General features: G+C 46.6%; 1 protein-coding gene across 50 annotated transcripts in view; it reads right to left on the bottom strand.

The window, feature by feature from the left end:
- The window catches only part of LOC140410753 (uncharacterized), a 526,658-nt gene extending 523,666 nt beyond the window's left edge, over positions 1–2,992 (bottom strand). For all 50 annotated transcript variants that reach the window (XM_072499281.1, XM_072499289.1, XM_072499285.1 and 47 more), the window contains exon 1: positions 2,884–2,992. In XM_072499281.1, the coding sequence (XP_072355382.1) occupies positions 2,884–2,977 (94 nt within the window). In that variant the 5' untranslated portion in view covers positions 2,978–2,992. The remainder of the gene's footprint in view (positions 1–2,883) is intronic.
- Positions 2,993–14,079: the final 11,087 nt, after the last annotated feature.

The following is a 14,079-nucleotide window of genomic DNA, read 5'->3' as shown; positions in this document are numbered from 1 at the left end:
AATATCTCCTTAGAATGGTATCCATGGGACACTGAACAAGGATAGCACTCCTAATCTTTCACTCTATGCTGAACTGCTTTTTGACAATTGCGCCCCATGGGTCAAGCTGAGCACAAGGCCTTGGAATGAAAGTTAGGACAATGACTGCACATGAGTTGAGGTCCCTGGATGCAATAGAGTGGCCAAACTGTCACCACTCAGGCATGTAGTGTGGGGAGGGGTGATGTGGTGTCTTGCCCAACCAGCATGCAAAGTAAGAACTGGGCATCAATGTTGTGGCCAGCACGTGAGCCCTAACAGTACAGTGGATTTACCTACACCTCATGGACTGCAGAGGTTCAGGAAGGCAATTCACCACCACCTTCTGAAGGGCAACTAGGGATCTACTTCCCTCTGTTCCCCGCCCATTCATATATCTGTCTAGGTGCATCTTAAATGATGCTATCGTTAGGTCAGCCTTTGTTACCCATTCCTAATTGCTCTTGAGAAGATGGTGGTGAGTTGCCTTTTTGAACCACTACAGTTCTTGTGGTGTAGGTACACCCACTGTGCTATTAGGGAGGCAGTTCCAGGATTTTGACCTAGCGACAGTGAAGAAATGGTGATATTTTTCCAAGTCAGGATGGTGAGTGATATGGAGGGACACTTCCAGGTGATGGTTTTCCCATATATCTGTTGTTCTTGTCCTTATAGATGGTAGTGGTCATGAGTTTGGAAGGTTATGCCTAAGGAGCCTTGATGAGTTCCTGCAGTGCATCTTATAGATGGTACACAGTGCTGCTACTGTGCACCGGTGGTGGAGGGAGTGAATGCTTGTGGAAAGGGTGCCAATCGAGTGGGCTGCTTTGCTCTGGATGGTGTTGAGCTTCTTGAGTGCTATTGGAGCTGATGCGTCTTCTACGTCAGAGTCTTCGTCTGTGCTGCTATTGCAGCTGGAATCGGGGTCTTGGCTTGTGAGCCTCCATGGCTGCTTCCCAGATGTACCTGCGAAAAAATAGGAGAGTTCATTAGTGCATGACAGGGGCCTGCAAAACAGGAGACATGACTCACAGCATTGTTATCTGATGGACGTTGCAGTGCTGGATGCTCACTTGGTTCAGCACCACAAACCTCACCATCAGCATTTGATGGTCCATGTCCTCACCGATCAGCTGAATGGCTTGCTCCTTAAAGCCTGTGAGGACCTGGAGTTCTGGCATCCCTCCACCGGCCTGGGGTCTCTCACTCTTATTGTGTGCTATGTGCTACATGAAGACAGATGGAGAGAGTGTAAGCAGGACACATGCCAGGGAAGATTATAAAGAAACCTGGCTTGTGTGGGTGGGACTGGAAGGTGATGAGGAAACAACCTGGCATTGAATGAGATGCCTGTGTATGAGTGATGGGTTTGTGAGTTGTGAGTGATGAGAAGAGTGACTTACCTGGCTGAACAGAGGGCATCATTCACCCTTTTGCGGCACTGGATGGCTGTCCTCCTCTGCAGGATTTTGGCACAATGATCACCGCCTCCCATGCTGGATTTGTCACCAGAGCATGGGAATAGACCACTGCAGCGGATCTTCATCGCATCGAGGGAGGCATCGGTGAACATTGATGCTATAGGCTTCCTAGGATTGGCAACCATGAATTCCCAGCGGCTTCTGAAGTATGCTAGCTGTGTGCAGGAGTGGCCTTTAAATATGACGCCAGGAGCATTGAAGCACTGTGATAATGGCAGGATGGACAAATCAGATGCCGCCCGCCAGTGTTACGGGTGGAACCCGTGCCTGCTCATATTTTACACTAAGTGCCACACAAAAGGACAAGAAAGGCCGTTGCCTTTGGTAGGTCAAATGTCCCTTTTCCTGCCTGAAATTAGACTTTGCCAATTTCAGAGATGATTCTGTCCATAGTTTCCAACATCAGCTGTGATTCTCCAATTGGACAAAACTTGTTAAGCAATTCTGATTGCACTGAGAATTCCAATGAAAACCAATTTAGATTATCAGTCGGGCTTGCACTGTGGCTCACTTACCCATATTTTGCAGAGAGGAGCATGTCCAGGAATTATGGCTTTTCCAACTACACAATATCTGGTCAATCAGAGTCAACCTGCCTGGTTTGAATCTGAAACAAAAGCCTGGCAGTTACTAGTTAACTTTTCTCAGCTGCATTCTCCATGGCAACATCTCTACCAATCCATATCCAGTTGCCAAGCAATCAGCATTCTCTTCTCATGTAGTATAAATTGTTACCAGAGAGAAAATGCTGGAAAATCTCAGCAGGTCTGGCAGCATCTGTAGGGAGAGAAAAGAGCTCACATTTCGAGTCCAGATGACCCTTTATTGTTGTTCCCTGACTCTTGCATAACTGGCTCGATTAGTGCAGGATGAAAAACTTCAATAGTAAGTCTCTTTTTTCAGCAACAGCATGTCCAAACAACGACAACTAGATTTCCTGTGGTGCTGCTCAGATAGTTTATTCTATGTATATTAGAATAAACATTCAAAGCTCAGTGTTAGTTTGGAGACTCGCATGTGAGAAACATTAAATGGTGAATTCAACAAATCTCTGAAGTGAGGCTTCCACACAAATTCCTCTGACTCCGAGACAAGAGCTAAGGCTAACATTTTTGACCATCTTGCCAGGGATGCATAAATCGTTTTCCTTAGCAGGACTATGACAGCTGCTGTCTGGAATTCAATTGGTCAATGATCAGAAGCAAGCTGGTAGCTGAAGTGTAAAAGCGTAACAGTTAAAGTCGAGTCACATTTTGACCGGTTGCATTCTTAACATTTTCAAGAAACTATTTTATCAAGAGTAACGGGTAATAACATTGATGTTTCTTTGCTCCAGCACCAAAGATTCACCAAAGTGCCTCTACTGCTTACGACTAGTGTTTACCTTTCGATGGAGCTTTTTGTTTTGTTTCTTTTTTTGCTTTAATCTTGCTTTCAGGTTTTTGGCTTTTAATCTCTGTGTGTGAAAGCACGTACATCAAGATTGGGAAAACAAAGAAAAAAATAACTAAAAAGGCATAGGTCAGGGGTGCTATAAAACAAAATCTATTCTCAAGGAAAACATAGTTATGGTAATTATAGTACACAAAATATGTTATTTTCTTTAAAATCTGATATAATTTCAGCATAAACACAATGCTGATATTTAAAAGGTAATCCGGTAAAATATAATTACAGTACTGAATGAAGTATTGATTGTTCTATTGAGTATTCTGTTCTTGTATATCAATTCAGTTTGAATTGCAACAAAATAAATAAATGAGTCAGAATATATCAAAGCTGAAGCAAATACTCTTACCTGGTGGTGCAGCTGAAAAAGACAAGAAGGAAAGATGTTTCAAAAATAATAATTTTATACATTGTCTGTCTATAATTAAAGCAGAGACATAATTCTAATACTGGTATAGCCAGTTTCTACATTGCCTTTTGCTTTTAGGCATATTACATGTGTTCACTCAACAACTACGAATAAAAACAGTAAAGAGGATAAGACCATAAGAAAGCATGAATCTTGGAAAGTTCATCAGCGCTCTGAACTCATCCCTTGTGATGTACCATACTTTCGCATTTCTACGGACTTTACCTGAAGGTGAGGGGGGAAGGTTTAGGGGAGATGTGCAGGGAAAGTTTTTCATGCAGAAAGTGGTGGATGCCTGGAATGCATTGCCAGTGTAGGTGGTGGACACAGGCACGATAGCAATGTTTAAGATGAATCTTGATAGACACATGATGGCCGGGGAAGTGAGGGATACAGGTCATAAGGGCAATAAGTAGTAGGTCTAAATAAATAATCTGAATCGGCGCAGGCTCGGTGGGCTGAATCATCATATAGAATCATAGAATTTACAGTTCAGAAGGAGGCCATTTGGCCCATCGAGTCTGCACCGGCCCTTGGAAAGAGCACCCCACTTAAGCCCACACTTCCAACCTATCCCCGTAACCCAGTAACCTCACCTAATCTTTTTTGGACACTAAGGGCAATTTAGCATGGTCAATCCACCTAACCTGCACATCTTTGGACTGTGGGAGGAAAACGGAGCACCCGGAGGAAACCCACGCAGACATGGGGAGAACGTGCAGACTCCGTGCAGACAGTGACCCAAGCCGGGAATCGAACCTGGGACCCTGGAGCTGTAAAGCAACTGTGCTAACTACTGTGCTACCCTGCTGCCCCTTTGTTCTTTGTTCTTTGCTCTGAAGGAATTAAAACCATTGAGTTCAGCAGAGTTTTACTGTGAGGCTGCCAAAACTACACAGCCGTGGAAGCAATAAAAACAAGGGACAGGGGAGGATTTGGGGAGACCCAAGGGACGCCATTGTTGAGTCTCTGCTCCAGACAATAGTCAAGGACTACAGACATGTTTTGATCGACCACAATAGATCACTGCATAGAAAAACAGACAGTCAAGGGCCGCACTAAACTCACCAGGGAAGGTCTGGACCTTTCTATTCAAATGTGTGTAATTGGTTAAGTATACTCATATGATATAAATGAAGTAATTAGAATACTACTAACTATAATTGGATGTCGATTACCTTAGATCAAATGTATACTTTTGACTGTGTATGCAAATCTAAAATTATAATTACTGGTGTATTCCTTTGTTCAGGGACCTTGTGGGCCACATGTTGTTAAACAAGATCACTTGCTCTATCTTGAGTAAAGATTTTAAACTAGGGGCGTGATCCAACGGCCATGCTGCGCCTGAAAAGCATCTCGCCATGGTGCAGCGTGGCCATTCAAAGTCGGTGGACCCCGCTCCCAGGATCTACCTGGCTCTCCACGCCTAGTGAGATCCAACGCGATCTCACGAGATGTAGTGATGTGAATCCCATCCACAATGGGAGGGATCACCTTTTGGCAAATCTGCATATTAGAGCGAGGCAGTAAGCCTTACTCTAATGTGCAGATTCCCGAGGTACCTGGGGCTTTGGAATTCAACTCCTTCTCCTCAGTGACCTCGTGTGTGCGCCCCACAAATGAGGACCAGATGGAATGACACGCATGAGGGTCTCCCAGGGGATCAGTGGCCTCCCAGCTGCATGCACTTTGGGCAGGGTGGTGCCCTGACATGGTTGGTGACACCTGGATACCCTGGCTGTGCCAGCCAGGCACTCTGGCAGTGTCACCTGGGTGCCAGCCTGGCACTGCCAATATGCCTAGGTGACACTGCAAACTGGCATGGGCACTGTCAGGTTGGCACAGCCAGGCCGGGGAACCGCCTTCCCATAGTGAGTTTGGGCTTAGGGAGGGAGGGCGGGGATTGTTTCAGGGGCCTCGGAGATCGGGACACCATTTAAAAATAATGTCCCGGTTTCTTGCTACATTGGGGAGTTCGGTGAGCAGAGCTCCCCACTGTACAAAACGGGGGGCTATGTGCGGCCGGGAAACACACGGCTAAACGTGCTCGCTAGGGGCTTTAGTTTTCTTTTGGGAGAATCATGCCTAGAACTCTGTGTCATATGGTCGCTCGAGGGACGTGATGTACACGATATCCAAATAGCTGTGAAAACTCACACAACATTACCCAATCTATTTATATGATGAAATGATAGTGTGATGTCAGTATATGAACAATTAACTTATTCATTATGAAATCCTATTTTAATAGGAGAATTAATATATTCCTTTTATTTATATTCAAACATTAATACACTAATGCCTCAATTAAAATTGTAGACAGACGACTTGCAAATGAATATCATCTGTTCATTCGCCAATATCACATGGTATGATTGCATTGTATTGTTCTTTTAATGTGACAAATAGCATCAGGTTAAACCACCAAGATAAACTGTATAATTTATCTTTGCCTGCTGTGCTTCTTTGAACTTCCGAGTACCCTTATGATCAACAAAAGAAACAAAAATCATCTTCATCAGAATTTGATCATATTATATCTTCCATTCAAATAATGTTTTGAGCCTCACGTTATTCTTTGCTGGTAGAAGAGTACAAACAAAGAACAAAGAAATGTACAGCACAGGAACAGGCCCTTCGGCCCTCCAAGCCCGTGCCGACCATGCTGCCCGACTAAACTACAATCTTCTACACTTCCTGGGTCCATATCCCTCTATTCCCATCCTATTCATGTATTTGTCAAGAAGCCCCTTAAATGTCACTATCGTCCCTGCTTCCACCACCTCCTCCGGCAGCGAGTCCCAGGCACCCACTACCCTCTGCGTAAAAAACTTGCCTCGTACATCTACTCTAAACCTTGCCCCTCTCACCTTAAACCTATGCCCCCTAGTAATTGACCCCTCTACCCTGGGGAAAAGCCTCTGACTATCCACTCTGTCTATGCCCCTCATAATTTTGTAGACCTCTATCAGGTCGCCCCTCAACCTCCTTCGTTCCAGTGAGAACAAACCGAGTTTATTCAACCGCTCCTCATAGCTAATGCCCTCCACACCAGGCAACATTCTGGTAAATCTCTTCTGCACCCGCTCTAAAGCCTCCACATCCTTCTGGTAGTGTGGCGACCAGAATTGAACACTATATTCCAAGTGTGGCCTAACTAAGGTTCTATACAGCTGCAACATGACTTGCCAATTCTTATACTCAATGCCCCGGCCAATGAAGGCAAGCATGCCGTATGCCTTCTTGACTACCTTCTCCACCTGTGTTGCCCATTTCAGTGACCTGTGGACCTGTACTCCTAGATCTCTTTGACTTTCAATACTCTTGAGGGTTCTACCATTCACTGTATATTCCCTACCTGCATTAGACCTTCCAAAATGCATTATCTCACATTTGTCCGGATTAAACTCCATCTGCCATCTCTCCGCCCAAGTCTCCAAACAGTCTAAATCCTGCTGTATCCTCTGACAGTCCTCATCGCTATCCGCAATTCCACCAACCTTTGTGTCGTCTGCAAACTTACTAATCAGACCAGTTACATTTTCCTCCAAATCATTTATATATACCACAAACAGCAAAGGTCCCAGCACTGATCCCTGTGGAACACCACTGGTCACAGCCCTCCAATTAGAAAAGCATCCTTCCATTGCTACTCTCTGCCTTCTATGACCTAGCCAGTTCTGTATCCACCTTGCCAGCTCACCCCTGATCCCGTGTGACTTCACCTTTTGAGCTAGTCTACCATGAGGGACCTTGTCAAAGGCCTTACTGAAGTCCATATAGACAACATCCACTGACCTACCTGCATCAATCATCTTAGTGACCTCCTCGAAAAACTCTATCAAGTTAGTGAGACACAACCTCCCCTTCACAAAACCATGCTGCCTCTCACTAATACGTCCATTTGCTTCCAAATGGGAGTAGATCCTGTCTCGAAGAATTCTCTCCAGTAATTTCCCTACCACTGAAGTAAGGCTCACCGGCCTGTAGTTCCCGGGATTATCCTTGCTACCCTTCTTAAACAGAGGAACAACATTGGTATTCTCCAGTCCTCCGGGACATCACCTGAAGACAGTGAGGATCAAAAGATTTCTGTCAAGGCCTCAGCAAGTTCCTCTCCAGCCTTCTTCAGCATTCTGGGGTTGATCCCATCAGGCCCTGGGGACGTATCTACCTTAATATTTTTAAGACACCCAACACCTCGTCTTTTTGGATCTCAATGTGACCCAAGCTATCTACACACCCTTCTCCAGACTCAACATCTACCAATTTCTTCTCTTTGGTGAATGCTGATGCAAAGTATTCATTTAGTACCTCGTCCATTTCCTCTGGCTCCACACATAGATTCCCTTGCCTATCCTTCAGTGGGCCAACCCTTTCCCTGGCTACCCTCTTGCTTTTTATGTACGTGTAAAAAGCCTTGGGATTTTCCTTAACCCTATTTGCCAATGACCTTTCGTGACCCCTTCTAGCCCTCCTGACTCCTTGCTTAAGTTCCTTCCTACTTTCCTTATATTCCACACAGGCTTCGTCTGTTCCCAGTCTTTTAGCCCTGACAAATGCCTCCTTTTTCTTTTTGACGAGGCCTACAATATCTCTCGTTATCCAAGGTTCCCGAAAATTGCCGTATTTATCCTTCTTCCTCACAGGAACATGCCGGTCCTGAATTCCTTTCAACTGACACTTGAAAGCCTCCCACATGTCAGATGTTGATTTGCCCTCAAACATCCGCCCCCAATCTATGTTCTTCAGTTCCCGCCTAATATTATTATAATTAGCCTTCCCCCAATTTAGCACATTCATCCTAGGACCACTCTTATCCTTGTCCTCCAGTACTTTAAAACTTACTGAATTGTGGTCACTGTTCCCGAAATGCTCCCCTACTGAAACAGTACACTTGAAAGTCAAGCATAGAATATAGATGGTCAATCTTATAAATGGTGCCTTTTGAACCTTAGTTTGTCTCGCAAGGCGAAGTAGTGATGAAAGTCAAGCATAACCCCAGGAAGGAAAAATTGTTAGTTGGATAAACCAGCCTTGCGCATCTTCTTGTTGTCAGTTAGAGAAATAATGGTCCTTGTATTAATTCCAAGAGGCTACATGACCATAAGACCTTGGAGCAAAAGTAGACCACTTGGCCGATCAATCCTGCTCTGCTATTCAACAAGATCACAGCTGATCTGATATGATCCTCAGCTCAACTTTCTCAACTTATCCCCACAACCGTTGATTCTCTTACTGATTAAAATCAGTTTATCTCAGCCTTGAACTTACTTAACGAGCCAGCCTCCACAGCCTTCGCGGTCTTATGAGGAAAGGTTGAGGGAGCTAGGGCTTTTCTCATTGGAGCGAAGGAGGATGAGGGGCGACTTAATAGAGGTTTATAAGATGATGAGGGGGATAGATAGAGTGGACGTTCAGAGACTATTTCCTCGGGTGGATTGTAGCTGTTACAAGGGCACATAACTATAAGGTTCAGGGTGGGAGATATAGGAGGGATGTCCGAGTTTTGTAAGGGTCCCGAAGAATCCAGCACGAGTTTTAAGGATACAAAATAATAAAGTTTATTTACTATAACAATATATACATAGCAGTAGCAGTAACTTCCCTTGCTACCTTCTCCTTCCTCTTGGTTCCTGGACTGGCCAGCTTATTTAGAGGCGGAGTTTCTCCGCCCCCCTCATTGGGGAAGATCATACTCCCATAGGATTGTGGGATAATCATTAGTCCCCAGCCAATCGTCAGTAGGCAGGTTATAACAGTGCGGGAGGCGAAAGCTATCGGTCGCTCGGCCCCGTTCTCCATCTTGTGGGACAGGACAGCCCCAATACCATACGGGGATGCATCACATGTGACGAGAAAAGGCTTTCCCGGATCATAGTGGGTTAGTAACCCAGACGACGACAATTGTTGCTTTACCCGCCGGAAAGCGGTTTCTTGCGGCTGACCCCAAACCCAGGTGTGATTTTTCTTTAGCAGCAGGTGTAAGGGGGCCAGCGTAGTTGCCAGATTGGGGAGGAACTTCCCGTAATAGTTTACGAGACCGAGAAAAGAACGAAGATGCGAAGTGTCAGTCGGGGTGGGGGCATGTTGAATTGCACGCACCTTCTCTGCGACGGGGTGCAGACCCTCGCGGTCCACCCGATAACCTAGGTAGACTACTTCTTTTGCCTGAAATACGCAATTTGTGTGACGTAAACAGACTCCAGCCTCCGAAAGGCGTTTAAGGACAGCCTCCAGATTTTCCAAATGCTCTTGCTCCGACGTCCCTGTAATCAACACGTCATCTAGGTAGACAGCCACACGTGGTAAACCTCGCAAAACGCCCTCCATAACACGTTGAAAAATTGCGCAGGCAGAGGATACTCCAAAGGGAAACCGTGTATATTCATACAGGCCCCGGTGTGTGTTAATTTTTACATATGGTCGGGAGGCAGGGTCCAGCTCCAACTGCAGGTAGGCGTGACTCATATCTAATTTTGTGAATGAGAGTCCGCCTGCAAGTTTCGCGTAGAGATCCTCTATGCGAGGCATTGGGTATCGGTCGAGTCGGGAAACTGTATTCACTGTAAGTTTATAGTCGCCACACAAGCGAGCTGTGGCATCTGGCTTCATTACTGGCACAATTGGTGCTGCCCAGTCAGCAAAGCGGACAGGCCTGATAACACCCAAACTCTCCAAACGAGTGAGCTCCCCTTCTACCTTCTCGAGCAAAGCATAAGGCACTGGGCGCGCCCGGAAATAGCGCGGTGTGGCTCCTGGTTCAACTTGGATACGGGCTACGGCCCCTTTTATTTTCCCCAGACCAGGCTGGAATACCTCTGGGTATCGTCCTAGCACCTCAGTCAACCCTCCAGAAACTGTTTGGAGGATGTGCTGCCATTGCAACCGCAAATGGCGCAACCAGTCCCGACCCAACAGGCTGGGCCCATGGCCACGCACTACGATAAGTGGGAAACGCCCCTCCTGGCGTCCATAGACAACAGGGGTCATTGTAGTTCCTGCAATGTCCAGTGGTTCCCCCGTGTAGGTGGCCAACCTGGCCTGTGAGTCAGTTAGTGTAAGGGTCTGTATACCCTGCTTGATGCGGTCGAATGTCCTCTGGGCGATCACGGAGACCGCTGCGCCAGTATCCAACTCCATCTCCAGCGGGTGGCCATTGACCCGTACTGTCACCTTAATGGGGGCCACACGGGGAGCTGCCACACAATGCAGCTGCAGGCAGTCGTTCTCCGTCTCCACGTCCTCAGGAGTGGTCGCCGCAGGTTCATCCACATGGAAGGTACGGCCTCTGGGCTGGTCCCAGTTACGGCCCCTGGGCTGGTCCCAGTTTCGGTCGGAACGACGGCGCCTCTGGCGTCCCCAGGACCGCCGTCCGCGACGGGGTCGGCGCCTACAAGTCTGACACGGACATGGCTCCTCATCCATTGGCTCTGGAGAAGGCTCCCTTCGGGGAGGAATGTCCGATGGCCACTGGCGTCGGTCTAGTCGTTGCCTCGCCCAAGGTACCGCAGGAGTGCGGGGGGACGTTTTTGGGCGGAAAGGGTTTCGCCCCAAGGCATGCACTTCCATTCCCTGTAGCTCCTGTACTCCTCGCTCTGCGCTCTCTCGGGACAAGACTATTTGTATTGCCTGTTGAAAAGTCAATGTTGGCTCCGCTAACAACTTTCTCTGGGTGGCCGCATTGTTAATACCGCAAACTAAACGGTCGCGTAACATTTCTGACAAGGTCTCACCATAGTCACAGTATTCCGCAATCCCGCGTAGCCTGGATAAAAAATCGGCAAGGGATTCTCCAGGGGTCCTCTCAGCGGTATTAAACCGGTAACGCTGGACTATCGTGGACGGGGTTGGGTTAAAGTGTTGCCCCACTATATTCACAAGTTCGTCAAACGTTTTGGTGTCCGGCGCAGCTGGGTACGTAAGGCTCCTAATCACCCCAAACGTATGCGGTCCGCAGGCGGTGAGCAATATGACCACCTGGCGCTCGTTTTCAGTGATATTGTTTGACCGGAAATAGTAACGCATCCGTTGCGTGTACTGGTTCCAGCTTTCCAGCGCAGCATCAAAAACATCCAAATGTCCGTACAGAGGCATGGTGTAATAGAAAACAACTTCCAACCTGTATCCAACAAAAATCCAGGGAGGTGGCTTCAGCAGTGTAGACAGCTATTCACTTTTACCTTCGTCGCCAGTTTTGTAAGGGCCCCGAAGAATCCAGCATGAGTTTTAAGGATACAAAATAATAAAGTTTATTTACTATAACAATATATACATAGCAGTAGCAGTAACTTCCCTTGCTACCTGCTCCTTCCTCTTGGTTCCTGGACTGGCCAGCTTATTTATAGTAGGAGTTTCTCCGCCCCCCTCATTGGGGAAGTTCATACTCCCATAGGATTGTGGGATAATCATTAGTCCCCAGCCAATCGTCAGTAGGCAGGTTATAACACCGAGGTAGGTTCTTTACTCAGAGAGTGGTCAGGGTGTGGAATGGACTGCCTGCTGTTATAGTGGAGTCGGACACTTTAGGAACTTAGAAGCGGTTATTGGATAGGCACATGGAGCACACCAGAATGACAGGGAGTGGGATAGCTTGATCTTGGTTTCGGACAATGCTCGGCACAACATCGAGAGTCAAAGGGCCTGTTCTGTGCTGTACTGTTCTATGTTCTACGTTCTAAATAATTCCAGAGATTTACTAACTTCTGAGAGAAGAAATTCCTTCTCATTTCTGCTTTAAATGGGCAACCTCTTACTCTGAGGTTATGGTCCTCTGGTCCTGGACTCTCCCACAAGAGGAAACATCCTCTCAGCATCTACCCTTTCAATTTCCTGAGAATCCTATATGTCTCAAAAAGGTCAGCACTCGTTCTCCTAAATTCCAATGAGTGTAGATCTAAACTACTCAACCTCTCCTCATAAGGAAATCATTCCATACCTGGAATCATGCTAGTGAAACGTCTTTGGACTGCGTCCAATACCAGTATATTTTTCCTTAGATAGAGGTAACTAAGCTGTTCACAGTATTCCAGCTGTGGTCTAACTAGTTCCTTGTATAATTTTAGCAGCACTTCCCTATTTTCTGTATTCATTTACGGGATGTGGGCGTCGCTGGTTAGGCCAGCATTTATTGCCCATCCCTAGTTACCCTTCAGAAGGTGGCGGTGAGTTGCTTTCTTGAACCACTGCAGTCCTTGAGGCGGAGGTACACCCACAGTGCTGTTAAGGAAGGGCTTCCAGGATTTTGACCCAGCGACAATGAAGGAACGGCAATGTATTTCCAAGTCAGTGTGGTGAGCGACTTGATGGAGTTCCCAGGTATCTTCTGCTCTTATGCTTCGAGATGGTAGTGGTCGTGGGTTTGGAAGGTGCGGCCTGAGGAACCTTGGTGAGGTACTGCAGTGCATCCTGTAGATGGTACACACGGCTGACACTGTTTGTCGGTGGTGGCGGGATTAAATGTTTGTGGAAGGGATAACAATCAGGCAGGCTGTTTTTATATTCCATTCCTTTTGAAATAAAGGGCAACATTACATTTGCCTTGCCAGTTATCTGCTAAACCTGCATGCTAGCTTTTTGTGATTTATGCAGGAGGACCTCGAATCCCTCTATGCTGTAGTTATCTATAGTCTTTCTCCATTTAAATAATATTCAGCTCCTTTATTCTTCCTATCAAAGTCCGTAACTTCACATTTTCCTACATTACATTCCATCTGCCAAATTTTGCACACTCACCTAACCTACCTACACCCATCTGTGGGCTTTTTGTGCCATCTTCACCACTTGCTTTCTCACCTATTTTTGTGCCATCCTCAAACTTGGTAATAGTGCAATCATTTCCTTTGTCCAAATCATTAATATATATTAATTTGTGAGTAGATAACTTATTTATCATCTTGGCCATGTAATGATTTCATTAGCTTCCCCAGGGAAGGGAAAATGTCGTCTTGGAAATGCATGGTAGCTCCGAAACATGGATCAAGATTTAGGGTGGATAATGGAGATCTCTCCCACCTGGGCTGGAGAACCTCGCCACACTTTTGTCTGCAAGTTCAGATGCTATTTAATTCGAATCCAGTACTGCCTAGACAGCACCTAGACTCCTATCTGATTAAACAGGGCGATAACCCCACCCCGACGAGCTGCTGGCCAATCAGTCTCGCAGCCCTCCAAGTACCAGCAATGTGACCAGGTGGGCACTACAATGGGGCTTACCATGAGGATTAACCACGGATCCCCAGATAGAGACGAGTGTGGATGGGAGGAGAGCCGAGAGGGAGGGGTCATCGGGAAGTGGGGGGGGGGGGGGGGGAGGGGAGTGTAACGGAGTCTAAAGAAAAGGATGGCTTCCTGTGGGGTGGCCGAACCCAAAGACAAATATCTCAATCAAGAACAGTTTGTCTGTGAATGATTTCTTCCCTCCCCCAGCCTCAACCTGCTGACAAACCCAGTAGGGTTTGCTGGGCATCTGTTCTTGGAGGCCACTTAAGGGCCTCGATTGGCCTCTGGGCAGATAGGGCACTAAGAAGCTTTCCCACCCTGGATTTGATTAGAGGGAGTTGGAAGGGCATTTAAATTCTTCCATGATCCTTGAACTATTTTGTGTAAACTAATACCAGTCCATATCCATTAGCAACTCCACACAAAGCCTCAGAAACCCTGGGCTAGGCAGGGATACATCCGCCAGATTTCTGTTACAGATTGATATCCAATGATCTC

This window comes from Scyliorhinus torazame, chromosome 4, assembly GCF_047496885.1.
Source record: "Scyliorhinus torazame isolate Kashiwa2021f chromosome 4, sScyTor2.1, whole genome shotgun sequence".
In the NCBI taxonomy this organism is placed as follows: Eukaryota; Metazoa; Chordata; class Chondrichthyes; order Carcharhiniformes; family Scyliorhinidae; genus Scyliorhinus; species Scyliorhinus torazame.
The sequence above is the reverse complement of the archived record's forward strand: the minus strand, read 5'-3'. Positions and strand labels throughout refer to the sequence as shown.